General features: G+C 44.6%; 2 protein-coding genes across 7 annotated transcripts in view; both read left to right on the top strand.

Annotated features, from left to right (window-relative positions):
• Positions 1 to 9,768, top strand: part of LOC147133585 (rho guanine nucleotide exchange factor TIAM1-like) — a 49,545-nt gene extending 39,777 nt beyond the window's left edge. For all 5 annotated transcript variants that reach the window (XM_086057023.1, XM_086057020.1, XM_086057021.1 and 2 more), the window contains 11 exons: positions 2,351 to 2,572; positions 2,656 to 2,724; positions 2,797 to 2,922; positions 3,005 to 3,113; positions 3,199 to 3,378; positions 3,541 to 3,756; positions 4,558 to 4,616; positions 4,708 to 4,804; positions 4,975 to 5,062; positions 5,435 to 5,610; positions 6,420 to 9,768. In XM_086057023.1, coding sequence (XP_085913149.1) covers positions 2,351 to 2,572; positions 2,656 to 2,724; positions 2,797 to 2,922; positions 3,005 to 3,113; positions 3,199 to 3,378; positions 3,541 to 3,756; positions 4,558 to 4,616; positions 4,708 to 4,804; positions 4,975 to 5,062; positions 5,435 to 5,610; positions 6,420 to 6,871 — 1,794 coding nt within the window. In that variant the 3' untranslated portion in view covers positions 6,872 to 9,768. The remainder of the gene's footprint in view (positions 1 to 2,350; positions 2,573 to 2,655; positions 2,725 to 2,796; positions 2,923 to 3,004; positions 3,114 to 3,198; positions 3,379 to 3,540; positions 3,757 to 4,557; positions 4,617 to 4,707; positions 4,805 to 4,974; positions 5,063 to 5,434; positions 5,611 to 6,419) is intronic.
• A 999-nt stretch (positions 9,769 to 10,767) lies between these two features.
• grik1a (glutamate receptor, ionotropic, kainate 1a) lies at positions 10,768 to 20,269 on the top strand. 2 transcript variants are annotated; one of them, XM_086057048.1, is made up of 18 exons: positions 10,768 to 11,097; positions 11,490 to 11,657; positions 12,028 to 12,285; positions 12,389 to 12,570; positions 12,704 to 12,757; positions 13,092 to 13,262; positions 13,852 to 13,995; positions 14,333 to 14,440; positions 14,528 to 14,572; positions 15,548 to 15,661; positions 15,730 to 15,933; positions 16,054 to 16,277; positions 16,345 to 16,463; positions 17,064 to 17,281; positions 17,868 to 18,093; positions 18,676 to 18,926; positions 19,028 to 19,172; positions 19,953 to 20,269. In XM_086057048.1, the coding sequence occupies exons 1-17, from the start codon at positions 11,013 to 11,015 to the stop codon at positions 19,151 to 19,153; spliced, it is 2,697 nt and encodes an 898-aa protein (XP_085913174.1). In that variant the 5' UTR covers positions 10,768 to 11,012; the 3' UTR covers positions 19,154 to 19,172; positions 19,953 to 20,269. The 2 variants fall into 2 exon arrangements, with proteins under 2 accessions (XP_085913174.1, XP_085913175.1); XM_086057049.1 differs by lacking the exons at positions 10,768 to 11,097; positions 11,490 to 11,657 and adding an exon at positions 11,809 to 11,932.
• The last annotated feature ends 123 nt before the right edge of the window (positions 20,270 to 20,392 follow it).

Below are 20,392 nucleotides of genomic sequence, written 5' to 3'. Positions count from 1 at the left end.
GTGAAGCAGGGTGACGGGATGTGGGCTAAATGTGTCGGTTTTGTTTTTTTAGGATATTTCTCATTAATTCTTAAAGGGACAATTCAGACATGCAAGAGGCGGTTGAATAAAATGACTTTTTTTTTTTTTTTTTTTTCCTTTTTGTTACTACCGCCAACAAGGCAGTCATTCTTGCCGTTGGTTTGTCTGTCAGTGGGATTGTGCAAAAATGACAGAGTGGACTTTTGGAAAAGTTGCTGGAGATGTTTGGTGACGGGTCAAGGGGAAAACATGCACAATAACCTCCACCAAGCAACTTGTCATTGCTGCTAGCATGTTTGTTAGCAAAAATGACTAAATGGACGTCTACAAAACTTTGTGGAGCCGCGGTTCTGTGACAAACTGAACTGTCATTTTTTTTTAGTTTATCTTTTTTTGCAAAATGGAGGACATCATTTAAAATGACTTTTTAACTTCCACCAAGCAACTTTTTATCGTCATTAGTTTATGCAAAGATGACTAAATGGTCCTGAGGAGAAGGGAAAAAAATTTTTTTTTTGATGTAGATCTGTATCGGACTTTTTTGCTGCGTGAAACATAATGACTCTCTTTTTCGTGCTGATCCACTCAATCTTGATCTGGTTTGTTGTTGCTGTCAGTGGTGCTTACATAAGCAAGTGAGCGTCTGCGCTTCCTTCCTTTGCCTCCTCCCTTCTGCCTCCTCCTCCTCCTCCTCTCGTTTCTCAACTCACCGAGACGCTTCTGCTTCTTCTCAACTTGCTCGCACCTCGCAGCGGGACCGGTTCTCTTGTTGTCAGTGCCTGACTTGAAGGCTTTTTGGACTTGGGGTGCTTTTGTTGGCTTTCCCCTGGACGGATGTTTCAGCCGTGATCCGGGCGTCAGCATGTCCGTCTTCAGGACATCCAAGAGGAGGACCAGGGTGGGCTCTAAGTGGGCGTCCAAGTTGGTCCGTGATGTTTTACACCTGGTGAGCTGCACCCTTGATTGCGCTGAAGGCTCGTTTTGATTCTTATTATTATGATGCGTGATTGTTAGCCGGGCACGCATTAGCACGTCGCCAACGGGGAGCAGCAGCTGGCTCGAAAATGAGTGCCGGCGGTGAAGTGGTGTCTCCGTGTCGTGCTGACATCTGCCTCTGTGCCACCATCCATCTGTCACTCGGGCATTTTTCTGACTGCGCAGGTCGACGCCTCACTTTAGGGAGTCATGCGCTCTGGTTTAGACCTCACTTAGGTGTCCGCTGTGAACGCATCTAAGGAAGTTGTACACTTTGTAGTAGACTTGACTTAAGGGGGGGCAAAAAACTGCTTTAAACGTTGCTGTAGGCCTTAGCCAAGGGAGTCATTCACTGTTTACCTCGCATAAGTGAGTCATACACCGCTCTAAATCATGTTCTCACACTGCTGTGACCTTGTTTATGGATGTCAAAACGCTGCTTTGGACCTCCACATACAAATTTCGACCTCACCGAAGGTAGTCATGCGCTCTGATTTTAAACCTCGCTCAAGGGTGTCGTGCGCTCTGCTTTCGACCTAGTTTAAGCGAGTCGCGCGCTCGCGTGTCGCCCTCACTTAAGGGTGTCTTGCTCTGAGGTTTGGACTTTTATTAAATTGATTTGTGCCACGTTAAAAGGAGTCACACACTCTGGTTTCGGAAGGTGTACACTTAAGGGAGTAAAATCCACTCCCATTTTGTCTCGGAGGCTGACTGTTTGTTGTGGCTTGGTCGGGGACGCTGGATTCAGGGGAGATGCCTATCTGTGTGCGTGCGCGCGGATGCGACAGCGCTACCAAGCGGGTTTGAAGGCCACCGCGGAAAATGAGACGGCGTTAGCGTGCCGCCAACGGGCGACAAGGCGTGCAATGCGCCGAGACGGGTCTGTTCCCGCCTCCGCGGTCCGTCTGTCATTCTTAATTGCATCCTGCCTGGCTACACCTTGCTTGTCAAGCCCGACACAAGTTTGTACATAGGGAGTCATACGCTGCTTTAGGCGTCGCTTAAGGGATTTATGCTCTCTCAGGTCATACACCAGACCGTTAAAGGGTGTCGTGTGCTCTGGTTTAGTGCTTGTTTAACGGGCGCGGACATTTTATAGGGGTGTCATACATTATGGTTAAGGCCTTGTTTAAAAGAGACTTGCACTCTTATTTTCAACCTCAATTAAGGCAGTCGATCCTCTGGTTCAAATATGAAGTCACACTCTGGTTTCAGTCTCACAAACGGGAGTCATACGTTCTGGTTCGAACTTCGGTTGAAGGGAGTTTTCATACACCTTACATTCAGGGCGCATGTTTTTTTTTTGTAATTGGTATGATTCAGTTCATGATCCTGCATGCACTCCTTCCCTCAGAACACGGAGCAGACGTCCTCCTTCCACCACCGCAGCCACCACGACGCTCCCGAGCGCCCGATGTCGTCTTCCTCCTCGTCCTCCTCGTCCTCCTCGTTGTCCCTGTCGCCCAGCCCGGTGTCGGCCCTGCCGCCGTCCTGCGCTCAGCGGCAGCTCTCGCACGCCGACAAGCTTCGCAAAGTCATCAGCGAGCTCGTGGACACGGAGAAGACTTACGTCAAAGTGGGTGACCACTCGCGCCCGCGTGCCCTCCCTGCCTCGTGCCCGGTCGCGGCGTCTGAACCCCTTCCTCCTCGTCTGCGCAGGACCTGCGTTGCCTCATCGACTGCTACTTGACGCCGCTGCAGAAGGAGAGCTTCCTCACGCAGGACGAGGTAAGATGGCCTCCTCCTGAAGCACCGCCGGACCGTGATGGAGTTTTTGACACCCGTGCCGGTCCGTCCCAGCTGGACATTCTGTTCGGCAACCTGGGCGAGATGGTGGACTTCCAGGTGGAATTTCTGAGGACGCTGGAGGACGGAATCGGACTGGTTCCCAATCTGGACCGACTGGAGAGAGTGGAACAGTTCAAGGTGGCCATAAAAAGAAGGCTTTAGATCTTGTTTCCGGGAGTCATACGCTGGTCTTAGACCTCTCACGCGCTTGCTTCTGCAGAAAGTGCTCTTCTCCTTGGGCGGCTCGTTCCTTTACTACGCCGACCGCTTCAAGATCTACAGCGCCTTCTGCGCCAGCCACACCAAGGTGCCCAAGGTGCTCGCCAAAGGTGAGCGTGCCCCGTTTGCCGCCTCCCAAAGTGCTCGCGGGTTTTGAAAGGTGAAGATGACGGGCGCCGCGGTTGTGTCGCTCAGCCAAAACGGACCCGGACTTCAAGGCGTTCCTGTCCGAGCGGAACCCCAAGCAGCAGCACTCGTCCGCGCTGGAGTCGTACCTCATCAAGCCCATCCAGAGGGTCCTCAAGTATCCTCTGCTCCTCAGGGAGCTCTTCTCCCTCACCGACCCCGACAGCGATGAGCACTACCACCTGGACAGTGAGATTCGTCACACGCTGCCTTATAGAGCTCAAACCGCGCCGAAGGGTGTCAAATACGTTTCTTAAAGTAGTCCTACTCTCTGGTTTAGACGCTTCGCTTCATATGTATTTGTTTATGTATGTATGTATTTGTTCATTTCTTTTTGTTTATTTCTATCAGTGGCCATGAAGGCGATGAACAAGGTGGCGAGTCACATTAACGAGATGCAGAAGCTGCACGAGGAGTTTGGCGCCGTGTTCGATCAGCTCATTAGCGAGCAGAAGGAGGTGGGCGACCTGTCCATGGGGGATCTGCTGATGCACTCCAGCGTGGTCTGGATCAACCCTCCGGCCTCGTTGGGAAAGGGCAAGAAAGACCCGGAATTGGCCACCTTTGGTAAGCGTCTACAAAATACAGAGTGTGTATACACTTTTGATTGACTTGCAGATGCCTCCGTTTTGAGTGAAGATGGCGTGTTATATCAACGGTGGAGTACCTTCTAGGTCCAAATTCTATTTTAAAAGTTATTACCTCGTTCACTGCCAGACATTTTCAGACCCTCTTTTACCCTGTTTGGACAAAACTATAAATAAATTCCTGCGATTGAATGGCTGGACTGTGAAAAGACGTAAATTAGTCAATGGCAGTGAATGAGTAAACATATTTACCTAAACATAACCTGCTGTGTATGGGGCTTTTTTTAAAATCATTTCTATATTCTGGAATCTATATATATATTATATTATTGGATCTTTTTGTTATTTTGTTATTTTAATGTTTCTATCATTTTGGTAATTTAAGTGCCCCTACATTGTTCATCATTTGTTATATACTATATACATATCTAATTGATGTCATTTTGATTTTATTGGACCATTTAAATTGTTGGTTATATATTTCAAATTTATTTTTAATATAATTGTCCTTTTTTGAATGTTTACAGAAATGCTCTGTGGGGTTATAAGAACTTTGCATTCAAGTTGATCTTTGCACTACATTATTATCAGATCATAAAATCATCTTCATTGCTCTCTTTTATTGTTTTGCACCGTGCCGGGCTTTGATTCAGAGAATTCATTTTACAACTATTATATCACACCAAAAATGGGGGTTTGTCCTGGGATGGCCCCGTGATAGTGGATGTGTATCTACATGTTTTTTTTTATTTTTTATTATTATTTTTTTTTTGTCTCGTAGTGTTCAAAACCGCTGTGGTGTTTGTGTACAAAGACTCGTCCAAGCACCGGAAGAAAGTGGTGAGGATGTCAAGTCAAAAAAAAAAAAAAGAAGTGAACTCCAGTGCCCCCTTGTTGCCATAAGCATGCACTACACTCTTCTCCCCCTCAGGGCGCCTCTCACCGAGTGTCCATGAATGATGACCGTGATCACTTCCGCTTCCGCCATATGATTGCCACCCACTCACTGCAAGTCCGCGCCCTCGCAAGTACGCCAACGCTAAGTTACATCATCACCCTTAATCGTTTCCCCTGCTAGTGGCCCAGTAATTAGTGGGAATATAGATGAACAACTGCAATTAACTAATTGTTATTATTATTATTTTGGTTAGCGGGTTAAATATATCTTTGTCGTGTGTGTGTGTGTGTGTGTGTGTAGACACTGAAGGCACGGCCGTGTGTGAAATAGTTCACACCAGGTCGGAATCCGAGGGGCGACCTGAGAGAACGTTCCAGTTGTGCTGCAGGTTTGTTTGAACTTTTATTTACTGTAACTAAAGACTCTTGCCTTGTATGTTACTTCTTTCATTTAGTCATTTATCTATTATTGTATGGGGGTTCTATCTGTGTATGTTTTACTTGTTTTGTTATTTTGTGTTCTTTTTTTTTTTTGTTATCAGTTTTATTTTCTGTTTTAAGGAAGAACTTCAATTGTATTCATAGAATCAAACTGAATTTAGTCATTTAGAAAGTAAATATTGATTAAATTGCTATACTGTATTACAAGATGTATTTATTTGTTGCGTGAGATAAATGTAAATTGAGTATGGGTTTTCCCAGCTGTCTTGAACACCTCCTTAATGAGCAACCGGCGTCCCGGTTTTCCTTTTTGTGTTCAGTTCGGCGGAGAGCAAGAAGGATCTGCTTAAGGCCGTGCACTCCATCCTCAGGGAGAAGCAGCGGAGGCAGCTGCTCAAGACCGAGTCGCTTCCCCTCAGCCAGCAGTACGTCCCCTTTGGGGGCAAGCGGCTCTGCGCCCTCAAGGGGGCGCACAGGCCCGCCGTCAACCGAGCAGGTGACCCCAACACTTTGCAGGAGAATCGGAAGTTACATCGGCCGCTGATATAACGCTCAGCATAAAACGCATCACTTGGGACAAGCAAGTGACTGCTAACCTGTGCTAGCACAAGATGGGAATCTAGCAGTCGGTCTTCTCTCAGCTCAAACTCTACAGATGGACTTAAAATGTACCATGCCGGTTACGTAAGGTCCAAATGAAAAGTCATTTTGTTCACAAAAGGCTACTTGGCTGTAGAGTTCTGTCAAGCCAACAGCGACTAATATAGTATGTAGCAACATACCAAAATAAAATCATTGATACTAAAGCAATCACGCGATTCCCATAACATTCTGTCCAGCTTGTGGCGACGGAACACAAACAGGAAGAGGCAACATGCTAAAATAAGCCAAGTAGTGGAACTGAGCGAAAAATGCCAAATCAAAGTCCTTTGTTCACAAGAAGCTCAAGGGTAAGAGTTATTTTGGGCCAATGGAAATGGAACAAAAACAGGAGTAGCAGCCTATCAAAATAAAAGCAGTAACATTTTTAAACCAGTTGCTCAATAAAAAATGAAAGTCCGTTATTTACAAAGCTATTCAAACCTACCAAAATAAATCTGAAAAGGTGACAATGTCAATAAACGTCTTGATACTATCAAGTTCGCAGCAATGGAACAAAAATAGTAGCAAATCTGTCAAAATAAACCCGCAACAGCGCTAAATGATAACAGCAAAATCAAAGTCCATTATTCGTAAATACAGCAAGTAGAATGCCTACCAAATTAAAAAAAAAACGTTTCTAAATTTGCTGTGTTGTGTGCGCAGCTTCGGCTCCGTCCCGCTCTCTAGGTCGCAGGAAGTTGCTGCGAAACCGCTTCACCATTGACACGGACCTGGTCTTGGACACGGACCCGGTCTTCAACAACAACAACCGCCAGCGGGATTCGGACCCGGCCGCGGCGCCCCACGCCGCCCCCTCGCCGCCGTCCCGGCACGCGGCCGCTCCCTCGGAGCTGTGGCTGGAGCAGCAGTTCGACCTGCGACCGTACGAGGACGGCGCCAAGGTGAAGGAGACGGACATTTTGAGTGACGACGACGAGTACTGCAAGTCGCGGCGCGGCGCCGGGTCGCCGGCGCAGACGGCCGAACTGGACGCCAAGATGGACGCCATGGAGCTCCGCGGCGTGCTGAAGGCGTGCGCGGCGCAGCGGGGGCCCGAGTGCGAAGCCGTGTGGGTGCGCAGGGACGACTTTGGCTGCAACAGCGACGTCTTCTGATGCCACCGCACGCCTGTCCCATCGCCCGCCAATCACATCTGACGGGACACGCCGGCCAGTTTATTAGGTACACCTGCGTCCATGCAAGTGTGCGATTTTTATACCTTCTCCCCTCCGTGAGGAACACTGGTGATCCTCGTTTTCACTTCAGTGCAAGAATTCTATTTTGAGTTTCTCCACGATTCTCAAATTTCCAGAATATGCTGTTGGAGCCTTACTGATTTTAAGTCAGAACCCTATTTATGTTGAAGTTGTTGGTTTTTTTTTAGAGGGACTTTTTCCCCAAATGATGTTCTATGCATCCCCAGTAGTCTATGGTATTTTGATTCATATTGTTGGTGGAATATGAATTGAGCATAAAAATCCACCTATTTTTCTCCATCTCTGCCACTTGCTGTTGACTGAAAATGACATCACGTTGCCTAAGGGCTCAACCTTGCAAACGTCACATGACCAAGACAACACCTGATGTCATTTTCAGTTGACAGCAAGTGGCAGCACAGCGCAAAATGGCCACCCCTTGAGAAGGATAAAAAAAAACGGCTGGATTCTTCTGCTTAATTCATATTCCACAAATGCACTAAGAATCTGAATCGTGTGTTTAGACTAGTGGAGGGTGCAGGGTACATATTGTCAAGAAAATTGACTTGATAATGTTTTTCAGCGCCGACCATTTGTATTTCCCAGCGCACCCTGGCAAGAACCCTATTTATTTTGAAGAACTGACCCAAAGCCGTAATTTAGCAGCAGGAATCCTATCTAGCAACACGAGATGGGCAAAATTGCTGAAATCAAAGGCAGTAGTCTCCTCAAACTTCCAGAATATACTCTTGGAGCGAGAAGTCTATTTTGAAGGATAGACCCAAATCGACAGTTTACCAGCAAGAATCTTGCTGAATTTTAGCAGTACAAGATGGCCAAAGTAGCTGAGATCAAAGCCGTTTGTCACAACAAACCTCCACAACATACTGTTAGAGCAAGAATTGTATTGATTTTATGTTGGATCCTTTTTATTTTGAAGGATGACCCAAATCCAGTTTGCCAGCAAAAATCCTATTTGTTTTTCTTTGTGGTTTTTTTTTGCCATGCAAGATGTCCCAAGTAGCTGATATCAAAGGCATTGATCACCTGAAACTTCCCAAAAAATACTGTTAGAAGAAGAATCATATTTATTTTAAAGGGTAGACCCAAATTCACAGTTTACCAGCAAGAATTTATTGGTTTTAGCAGTGCAAGATGTCCCAGGTAGCTGAGACCCAAGGCAACATCAACTCAAAGCTTCCAGAATGGCCTGTTAGAACGAGAACCCCGTTTGATGGATGGACCCACAATTTACCAGCAAGAATCCTGTTAGTTTTTAGCGTTACCAGATGACATATTTTAAGGGCCCAAAAGTCTATTTTTCCACACAAAACCTTTGAACTCATCTATTTTTAATTACTCTTTTTGTGCCGTTCACTTTTCCCGACAGGATTTTGTGCTTCCGTTGATGGACTCAGTGGTCAGGATGTTTGTATTTATAAGACCCAAATGATCACTTTTGATATGAAATGTTTGTAAAAAGAAAAAGAAAAAAAAAAAAAAAGGATCAACTTTATTGCCTTTCTGCTCTCACTGTTTACAACAAAGTCTGCTCTACGGCGTTAGCACACCCTTACACACCACTAAACGTCCAGTTGAAATCAGTTTGCCTCCAGATAAAGCTGCTTGATATGCCAGTTTAGTGTAATCAAGCCAACGGCAACTAAACATTAACTAGAAAACTGAAAATTTACAATGGGAAACGGCTAAACCAATCACGGAATATCCAAATGAAAGCGCTTTGTTAACAAAAAGCTGTGCGTCACAGTTGAGCATTGTAGCGAGCAGCAACAGGAAGCAACAAACGAACCAGTCACTTGATATCCAAATCAGTCATTTGTTTGAATGAGTGACAAATCAAGCCAAATGGAACAAAACCAGGAAATGGATGTGAACAAAATAAAAGCAGTCACAGAATGTCTTCAGTCATTTTTTGCAAAGGCTTACTGGCTGAGAGGCCTGTTGAGCCATGGGCAAAAGAATGATAACAGGAAGTTGACGCAACAAAATAAAAGAGAACCCATTGGCCAATGTCAATGGAACGAAAACAATTTGCTACCTGGCAAAATAAAAACTAACATCGCTGAACCAGTCAGAAGATTCAAATCAAATTATTTTGTTCACTTCTTTGTTAGCTTATTGCCATCTTAGAGTCCCATTAAGCAGCAAAGTAACAAAAAAAAAAAAACTGAAGCTGTCACTCCACAAAATAAAAACAAAAACAGCGCAACAGCAGTCATACAAGATCAAACTTAAAGTAGTTGTGCACCCAAACCTATTTGATTTGCTGGATCTCATGAACCAAAACGGGAAATAGCAAATCTACCAAAATGAAAGCAACATTGCTAAATTTGGCTCGCAAGTTAGTTTAGCGACACTTGACACTATCCGAATACCCCTTTTGTTGTCTTTGAGGCAAAACTTACATGAATGCCTCTATTGCTAATGCTAACGCTAATAACCTACGTCATCCCAAATGCCACGCCCCCTTGAAACCTCAGCAATGGTCCTAGTATACTTGAAAGTCATCCCTGCAGTGTCTCCTCTTGTCCACCGGGCGCCCCTGTTTCACTTCTTGTTTGCACTTGAGAACAAAAGGACAACAGTCGCCGACAATGAGTCGCTTTTGCTTGTTGGACTTTTTAGTCTTTGTACAAATAATTGTGATGCAGTTTCTAGCAGTTAAGTTTTGGGACTATGAGGCACAATCACGCGTGTCTCGTTTTGACTCGTCTTTGTACTTTTTTGCTACACAACACGTGGAGTATTACCCTTTGTATGATGGCAACAACAATAAACTTTATACATTTACACTTTCTGTGTGTGCAAGTTCACTTTATTGTCACTACATGGAGTTAAAAAAAAAAAGTTTCTTTTTTGTTACGGTACGTTTTATAATTATTTGACGATGTTTTTATTTTAACCTAAACAGTACATTTAAAACCTAGTTTGTACACAGGTTTTTGCAGGTGTTTATAATTTTTGGAATAGTTATATTTTATATAAATTTATAGCTAGTTTTAAAGTGTTAGTTTTAAATTGAAAACTTGTTTAGTACACATTGTGAGAGGGGTTTTTAATTATATATTTGAAGTGTGGTTGTCTTCCATTAAAATTATGTGTACCATTTTGGACGGCCACATAAATAAATACCATTGACATACTTCCTTTCTCTCTCTCGGTGACACTGGGTGGATGATCCAGTTGTATTTCTAAAGAGATAATCTGACATCTGGCATGTAACCTGAAGATTATTCCAGCACATCTGTTGTTTAATCCCAAACACCAACAGGAGACAAAACCACACAAATTGTGATTATAGGATATCACCGAACTGTGCTTGCTATACCGTCAGTGGAAAGACAAATGTAGTCTTAGATAAACTATTTGAAATGCCATTAATTCATAATGTCATCTTGATGTCGCTGATCAGCAAGGGCCCAAATTGTCAGTGGTGGCAAGGAAGAAGCCACTCCATTTTTCATTTGTTAATCATGTTCAGATTGCTAGTAGCATGTTTGCTAAATAGTTATCTAAACTAGCTGGCTGGTGAAATAGTTTGCAAGTTAATCTGCAAATGGTAACTTTGTAGATTGCTAAATCAGTTATCTGGCTAAGGAGTTATTTGGTTCGTACTATTACTGAATTTGTCATCTCCTATGCGACATTTAACCAAAGTAATGTATGTAATAACGCGTCTTTGTCTTATTTAAACGTGGACATATTACTTGTTTCAAGGCTTCCGGTATGTGTCTTATTTTGAAGGAGCTTTGCGGATTTCGCTTGCTCTCGGTTTGTGTCCGGTGAGAGTTTCTCTGGCTGATGCAGCGGTAGTCTGTGTTGACGCTTCGCCAATTTGTGGACTTTTCAAGACTTTATCAGGATTATGTTGGACCGGGAATTGGGCTGACAGACATTTTGGATTTTGGACTATATTCGTGCAGCTTCTTTTTTGGGTTTTCAAGTTGACATGGTGAAGGTGGTGGAGGTGACCTGCATCATCCTCATCATCCTCGGAGGAGGCGAGAGTCCCAGATGCTGACTGCACGGTACCGTCACCATGGACGCGATGGACCTGTTGGTTCTTGTGCTTCCGATTCTGCTGGTCCACACATGGCTAGTCGAGGCTCAGGTTTTGCGCATTGGTGAGCTCAATACGCACTTTGTTTAGGGTTCGAAGCTGCGCGACCTTCACTCCATTCTTAAAATGGATGATACATGTAGATAATGTATTAACAGAGTATTTTCTTTTTAGGTCTGCAATTTTATTTGGAATTACTGAATTTCGGTACTATTTTATTGATTGTAAATATTTCAAGTGATTCTAAATATTTTTTTTTCAAAACGGTAAGTAAACTTATTGTTTTTATTGAATATGTATAATTATGTTCAATAAAACGTAATGCAATCTAGTGACGTTTTATTGCATTGTGCCTCTTTACATGTCTTCATAATGTCAGCAAAGGGGATTATTATGTTTTGCTACTTTGTTTTTGGTCATGTATGCAAATGTTGGTGTTGTGTTCCGTGATACCAGGCGGCATCCTGGAGACGCGCGAGCGCGAGCTGGTTAGTTTGGACGAGCTGGCATTCAAGTTTGCCGTGAACAACATCAACCGGAACAAGACACTGATGCCCAACGTCACGCTCACCTACGACATCCAGCGCATCAACCCCAAAGACGGCTTTGAGGCCTCGCGCAGGGGTAACAACAGCAATAACGTTTTTTTGGTTTTTTTTGTAATGTTTGACGATGAACTTAAACGCAGCCACCCCAGTATGGAGTTGAGCGATAACATCAAAGTGTGCCCTCTAGTGGCGATGAGCTGCATTAGCTCAATTGATGCGACTAGACACTTGTTATCATTCTTTTCTCGTCTTTAAAGTTTGTCCTGAAAAAGTCCCGTATGCATGTATGATTGAGTGACTTGCTTACTGACTGCTAACGAACTAACTAGTTAAATAATGAACTACGGCAAGGTAGATAAGCAACCCCTTAGATATAATTAACTAACTGAAAACTATCTAACCAACTAAGTAGTTATCCAGCTAACTTGTCCCTTTGCTTTGTCTAGTGTGCGACCAGCTGTCCCTGGGCGTGGTGGCCGTGTTCGGTCCGTCTCACAGCTCATCCGTGAGCGCGGTTCAGTCCATCTGCAATGCTCTGGAGGTTCCGCACATCCAGACGCGGTGGAAGCATCCGTCGGTGGACAACCGGGACACCTTCTTCATCAACCTGTACCCTGAGTACAGAGCTGTTGCCAGGGCCGTGCTGGACGTGGTTACCTTCTTCAAGTGGAAGAAGCTCACCGTTGTCTACCAGGACAGCACTGGTACGTAATGGCATTTAACAAACTACACATTGCACACAGCGGCCTGGTGCTTCATTAGAGCTTGGTGGAGTTAACAAAATAAACGGCAGCGTTTGTTTTGTAGGTCTGATGCGCATGCAGGAGTTGATCAAGGCTCCCGCCAAGCTAAACCTGAAGATGAAAATCCGCCAGCTTACACCCAGCAACCAGGACGCCAGGCCGCTGCTCAAAGAGCTCAAGAAGGACAAAGAGTTCTTCATCCTCTTTGACTGCTCCTACAGCATGGCCTCGGAACTGCTCAAACAGGTCTCCTCATAACACTATCTACTTTTATTTAATTATGTACAGTAGTTAGTATTTGCTGTTAGCATGACTTCAGAGCTCTACATGCAGGCCTCACACAATTGTTTATTCTATTCTTTTTGTTGCAATATGACAGCTTTCGTCCATGGGAATGATGACAGAGTACTATCACTTCTTCTTCACCACTTTGGTGAGTAACATCATGACACATGGATTTAAAATATTTGTATACAAGCGTGGAAGGAGGACAGATCCATGCAGGCTAGCTAACTAACTACTGAGCTGCCTAGCAAAGTAACTAACTGACTAGCTAAATAATAACTTGTGTAATGCTTGGTAAGCTAACTAACTACCTGACAAGCTAACAAAACAAAAAAAAAATACTGTAAGTTCCTGATTGACTACCCGGACACTTAGCTATGTAGATAAAAAATGAAGGAGCTAATAAATAACTGTCTAACTACGTCAGCAGCAAGCAATTAACATAACTAACTGATGCTGATGCTACTTCCTCCTTGGTGTAGGACTTGTTTGCGTTGGACCTGGAGCCATACCGTTACAGCGGGGTCAACATGACGGGCTTCAGGCTGCTCAACGTCGATGACCCCTGGGTGGCTTCCACCTTGGACAAGTGGGCCATGGAGAGACTGCAGGGGCCCAAGCAAGATGGTGGACTCATGGACGGCGTCATGACTGTAAGAAAATACACTAGACTTGAACACACTGTCCTCTACCTGTTACAAAGGAGGGTAGGTAGTAGGGGTGCGCATCTCTCCACAAAAGACGATTCGATATGATTTTCTACTGTATATGATAGGTGCGAAATGATTCAAGGACGGTTCGATTTGAAAGTGGAATGCTTTGGTTCAACTCAGTGAGATTACAATTCGATTGATAGTATGGCTCAGTTCAAGAGCGTATGATGCAATTACCTATTTGTTGTCATTTTACCCACATTTGAATGAATTGGTCAATACTGTAAATGTGCCTATTCCTTCTAAGATATATCTCTCCAATAAAAGACAATTCGATATGCATCTCGATACATTTCAAAATGGAACGATTGGGTTCAATTCGATGAAGTCACTCACACCTTTTAAATGAAAAAATGGTTATCCGGCTCAAACCGCTTTTTGTTACACCCTTAGTAGGTAGGTAGTTGAAAAGGTACCGTAAGTAGATGGCGCAAGTGAGTGATGGTAGCTGATAGACACTGAGGGATGATTTCATCAATAAACGGTGTTGATGTCAACCTTGTTTCCTCACCATGTCTTCATGTTACAGACTGACGCAGCTCTGATGTACGACGCCGTGTTCCTGGTATCTGTGGCGTCTCAGCGTGCCACTCAGATGACCGTCAGCTCTCTGCAATGTCACAGACACAAGCCGTGGCGCTTTGGACCTCGATACATGAACCTCTTCAAGGAGGTACCGAACTCCAGAGAAGACATTTTCCCTCACTTTGACAACTGGATAGAATGTTAACCACTAGACAAGTGGAAAAAACCCACTCACTCCCTCACTCACTCACTCACTCACTAACCTCCCTGCTTCGCAATCCAACTAGTAACTAACAGACACACTAACTAACTAGCAGTTTAGCAGGGTAGCTGACTATTTTTCATGCTAGCTAACTACACACCTAGCTAGCTAGCGCGCTAGCTATCTCACTAATTTACCAACTAACCCGCTGACTATTTTAACTTTTATACATGTTTAAGAAAAAAAAAAAAAAAGTAAAGCACTGTTGTGCTTCATGTCGTAGGCGCAATGGGATGGCCTGACAGGCCACATTGTGCTCAACAAGAGCGACGGCCTGCGGCGGGAGTTTGACTTGGACATCATCAGCCTGAAAGAGGACGGCAGCACCAGGGTGAGTGAGTGAGTCCACCTACTCCCATGATGCTTTGCACCGTGTTAGCACTATAATGCTAACTCACATCTCCCCTTGTCCACTCAGGGTGTTGTGGAGGGCGTAAATCGGCTCACCAAAAGGTGGATCAAGGTTTGTTTCCAAATATGGTCATGCTCTTCCTGTACAGGAATTACTAAATGAAAAGGAAATACCACAATAAATAACTGAGCAATGAAGATTTCTTCGAATAGTCTGCCACATGTGACACACTGAGTTGTTAAGCACTAGTCGCACTAATCGGGACAATCTCACCTCTTTTTTTTTTTTTTTTTTTTTTTTTTCATGTGGGATGTAATCTAGAAAGTCAAGTGTGACTTGATGACATGTCAAGTGTGCTTGTTTAACGTACTTAGCGTTTATCGCATCAGTGACTTTGCTCTTTAGCAGCTGAGGGGGGATTTCAGGGTCCAGCTGTCACATGCCTGATCCACTCCGTGGGTGTGTGTGTGTGTGTGTGCGTGCGTGTGTTTGTGCGTGCATGTGTGTGGATTACTGTTAGCATACGCTCATTCACAGTCTCGTATGCAAACGGCACGTACGTTTAATTAACGCAGTGACTCCAATCGGCCAATTCGTATTAACTGCCACCTTCCGTGATAGAAAGAAACACATTACATATAAGTAGGAGTGTGGAAAACAATCGATTTGGCAATATATCGCGATTTTCGGCCGCACAATATAATATCGATTTTTCAGCTTCTAATATCGATTTAATGATGGCAGTGTGTAACACTCCATTTTCTTTTTTTTTTTTTTTTTTTTTCAGAGAAAATGTGCAAAAACACAAATAATAAATAGGATGTTTCGAAGCAAATAGTTTTGACTCAATTTGTCCTCTGATCTATATCTTCTGATCAACATATACAGCAACTTCATTTCCTATCTCTACATGTAATTTTGATATCAACGGGGTAGAACATCACAATATCGCGATATCGCAATATCGTGATAATATCGTATCGTGACCCAAGTATCGTGATACTTGGATGCAACATATTTGCCAATACTCACCCCAACATATAAGTAATCCAGCGTACACAAGAATTCCTCTTCTTTTCACTCCAGGTCGCCACATGGAACTCGGTAAAAGGAATTAACCTGATCGAGAAGTCAACAAACAGTAACAACAACGTGACCGACTCGTTGGCCAACAGGACGCTGATTGTCACCACCATCCTGGTGAGGAATACGACCGGGATGAAAGTGCAAGTAGGAGAGGACAAACCGTGACGAGGTTGTCTTTTCAGGAGAACCCGTACGTGATGTACAAGAAGTCCGACAAGGACCTGGCCGGGAACGACCGCTTCGAGGGTTATTGCCTGGACCTCCTCAAGGAGCTCTCCAACATCCTGGGCTTCACCTACGAGGTCCGCCTGGTGGCCGACGGCAAGTACGGAGCCCAGAACGACAAGGGCGAGTGGAACGGAATGGTGCGAGAGCTCATCGACCATGTGAGGGCACCGGCAAATCCGCCGTCTTTTTTTTTTTTTTTTTGCATTGACACGATGAACGTGATAGTCACGCGTTGGAGCTGGCGGAGACGCGCTATTTGACCCGGGCTACCTCCGCAGGTGGCCGACCTGGCGGTGGCGCCGCTGACCATCACGTACGTGCGCGAGAAGGTGATCGACTTCTCCAAACCCTTCATGACGCTGGGCATCAGCATCCTCTACCGCAAGCCCAACGGCACCAACCCGGGCGTCTTCTCCTTCCTCAACCCGCTGTCGCCCGACATCTGGATGTACGTGCTGCTGGCCTGCACCGGCGTCAGCTGCGTGCTCTTTGTCATCGCCAGGTAACCACGTTACATGACAGCATGTTGTTCTTCACCCTACTTATTGCTTTTGTCCGTTTATGGTCAGGTTTACCCCCTACGAGTGGTACAACCCACATCCGTGCAACCCGTCGTCCACGCTGATCCAGAACAATTTCACTTTGCTCAACAGCTTCTGGTTTGGCGTCGGCGCACTCATGCGTCAAGGTAAACAAGGAGCAACTAGCTAATGAACATGGTGGCGCTAGTTAAAAGGGTAAAAGTAGCTAACGAGCCAATTTGTAGCATTTAGGTTAGGGTTAGTTACGGTTAGAAGTGTTTAGGTTAGGGTTAATAGCATGTGGGTTAGTTGAGGTTACTAGTGTTTATTTCAGGGTTGTAACATTGGGTTTGTTAGGTTAGATTAGGTTTATTTATGTCAGTAGCATTTGGATTATGCGTATTTAAGGTTAGTAGCATTTACTGTTGGTTAAGGTTAGTTGTCTTTATGTTTTGGTTAGTATTAGTTAGGTTAGTCATAGCCTGGTTAGTAGCAGTTAAGTTTGGGTTGGTCATAATAAAGCTGTGGTTAGTAGCATTTAAGTTGTGGTCCTTAGCATTTAGGTTAGCATTTATGTAAGGGTTAGTAGTGTTTAAATTATTGGGAGTATTTTATTGGTTATTATTAGCCACGTTTAGGTTAGGGTTAGTAGCCTTTAGGACAGGGTTAGTAGTTTTCAGGTATTGATGAATTAATTGATGAAGCAAATGTGCTCTCGATGTGTATAATGTGCAGCAGTAGTTGCAGTAGTATTCTTGTTGTTTCAGGCTCCGAGCTGATGCCCAAGGCTTTGTCCACTCGCATCGTCGGGGGCATCTGGTGGTTCTTCACCCTGATCATCATCTCGTCCTACACGGCTAACCTGGCCGCCTTCCTCACCGTGGAGCGCATGGACGCGCCCATCGACTCGGCTGACGACCTGGCCAAGCAGACCAGGATCGAGTACGGGGCCGTGAGGGACGGCTCCACCATGACCTTCTTCAAGGTTTGGTTATTTTTACCAATAACACTCTGACATCTTGCAATTGGGAAATGTCATAGGTTAGGCTCAGAAGCATTTCATTTAGGGTTAGTTAGTTAGTTAGTTACTTATTAGCAGTTCGCTGTTACTACAATTAGTAGAGTTTTATGTAATATGTATTTTTTTTTTTTTCACTTGGGGTTTTTAGTAGTTTTCAGACGATTAGTAAAAAAAACAGTTAAAACAAAAACAAAAAATATTCTCCATTTTTTTCCACTTGAATTGTTTCCATTCATTTCATTTTCCATCCATCAGGATCTGGTGTCATGTCTTTACCATCCATAAATGTATAGTCGATGTTACATCCTCCGCTTCCCCGCCCCGTGCCTGCTGGCCCAGCACGAGTGAGTCGAGCTGGGCTTTATCCCGACGGATTGCAGCCTGCGATTACAAGCGGCCGAATAAGACGCGCCGCTGCCCGTGTTGACAGCTTGAACAAATTGAATCATCCAGATGAGCTTTAGAACACAGCTGCCCCATTTTGTCTTAACACACACACACACACACATACACAAAGTACTGCATGCGCATATGTGCTGATGTACGACAGAAATCCAAAATCTCCACCTACGAGAAGATGTGGGCCTTCATGAGCAGCAGGAAGAACACGGCACTGGTCAAGAACAACCGGGAGGGCATCACGAGAGTCCTCACCACCGACTACGCCATGCTGATGGAGTCCACCAGCATCGAGTACATCAGCCAGAGGAACTGCAACCTGACGCAAATCGGAGGACTCATCGACTCCAAGGGATACGGAGTTGGAACACCCATCGGTGAGGCAACACTGGGGATCTTTGCAGATTCAGCCCCCCCGGGAAGCCAGTTTCACCTCGCGACATAAAATTTGGTGGGCATGTCTATCATGAGTAGACCCACAAAAAAAGTCTCAAAAAGCGATAGCTAAAATAAGCCCGTATAGACACAGGAAATTGGCTAGTTTGGTTATTTGATAGTAAATCACATCATTTCATCGGCTCAAAGACAAATTACAGATTTTGTACAATTGCTATTAAATGCGAACCATGTACAGTTAACCCCCGCAGTTCACGAGGAATAATGAGCCCTGCCGCATATTGCGAAAAAAATGTGACTCCTACATTTTTGTGGACGATTGCCTATATTCACAGTTGTACTGCGACTCTGATCCCAATCAATCCTCCTGCCGGACATACAAAGCTCCGTCATGATGTATCATTTCAGCGTACCTCCTTAGACCAATTGTGCTACTTTCCTATTAGACGTGGCTTGCTCGCCATCTATTCTCTCCAAATGGATTATTATCATTTTAACAAAGTATTTTTTTTTTTTTTTTTTTTTTTTTTTTTTTTTAAAGGAATCTTGCTTTGTTCCTGCAGGCTCCCCATACAGAGACAAGGTGACCATCGCCATCCTTCAGCTGCAGGAGGAGGGCAAGTTGCACATGATGAAGGAGAAGTGGTGGCGAGGGAACGGCTGCCCCGAAGAGGACAACAAGGAGGCCAACGCGTTGGGCGTGGAGAACATCGGCGGCATCTTCATCGTTCTCGCCGCCGGCCTGGTCCTGTCCGTCTTCGTGGCCATCGGCGAGTTCATCTACAAAGCCCGCCGCAACGCCGACATCGAGGAGGTGAGCGTGGCCGTACTTGCTGCCAACGCAGGAATCGTTGCGTTTACCAGCGTATTTCTCTTTCTTGTTCCTGTTTCTTTGCATGCCGGTCGCCCCGCCAGGCCTTCTGTTTCTTTTACGGCGTGCAGTCCCGACAGTTCCAACGGCGCGGCTCCACCTCCTCCTCGGGCACGTCGTTGTCCACCGACCTGGAGAGTGGCAGGCTGCTCGGTGATGACAACGAGTAACCATGGCAACTTGTTGCAAGTAAGACTTGTGTAATACCCGAGAGCAGGTGCGCTAGTCTTTGGCTCTGCTTCTTTTTGAAAGCCTCCACCACACTGTAAACCTCAAACCAAGGTGGCCAACTTCTTTTGTCTTTTCGGGCAGGGCTTCTTGAGACTTTTTTGTGGGGCTACTTATGATCGACATGTGTACCAAATTTCACGTTGCTAAGTGAAACTGGTCACGGGGGTTAATTTTCCAAACATTTTTTTCTTTACACAGAGTTGTCAGAATTGGTTGCCATGTAACGCCCACATGCGGTAACAAAATGTCAAGGGCTTTACTGTTTATCTTTTTTCATCTTTCTAGTTTACAAGGCTCAAATTAGGTCAGATTTGAACAAAATATCCGTGACAAGTTAACTTATAAAGGACTCCTGGAAAACGGTCCAAACAAGCTTGAATGGCTGCTTCAATCCAAAGTGGCCAACTTCCTGTCTCTTTTTGGGCATGCCTTCGTGAGACTTTTGTGTGTGTCCTCCCATGATCGACTTGCCCACCAAATTTCATGTTGCTCCAAAATCCTGTTTTCTGGATTCCTGTCGTTTCCTCACCCGTGGGCCTCGTTTTTGTGTTTGTGTCAGACTTTGCCGCCGTGCTGTTCCCGCATGCAATAATCAAAAGTCAAACTCTTGACAATTTATCTTTGTTCATCCAGTATACGAGGTTCAAATTTGGTCGCAATCGGACAAAATCTCAAGGTCGCATTTGCTAACAAAGGACACCTCGTTGTATTGACTCAAAATGTCCTTGTGTCTTTCAGTGTGTCTTTCTGGGCCTTGATGGACAAAATGGCCACTCGCCTGCAGTGTCGCCTTGTGTCAGCCTGACGCGGAAGCACTCTAACTCTTGAGACTGCAAACAAAAAACTTATTATTTTTGTCCTTTTTTTTGTCAGTTGTGCAGCTTTTCCTCCTGTGGTTTTTTTCACGCACCATTCTTTTCACTGGTGATGATAATCATTTACTTTTCCTGTGAATGTAGTAATTGCGCAACTTAAAGTCACCCGATCATCTATGACATCATTGACCGATACACGAAAACGTATGTATAATATTAATATAAAGCTTATATAATGCTTTTGTGTGAGTTTGTTTTACATCCAAGCAGGATCCAACGGCAAGATTTTTTTAGATTGTTTCACTAGTCTATGTGAGTGTGAGAGAGGTAGCCATGAATTCTCTTTCCGACAGCCCCTGATAC

Source organism: Filicampus tigris, chromosome 17, assembly GCF_054856515.1.
Source record: "Filicampus tigris isolate MCC_2025a chromosome 17, RoL_Ftig_1.0, whole genome shotgun sequence".
Lineage (NCBI taxonomy): Eukaryota > Metazoa > Chordata > Actinopteri > Syngnathiformes > Syngnathidae > Filicampus > Filicampus tigris.
The sequence above is the reverse complement of the archived record's forward strand: the minus strand, read 5'-3'. Positions and strand labels throughout refer to the sequence as shown.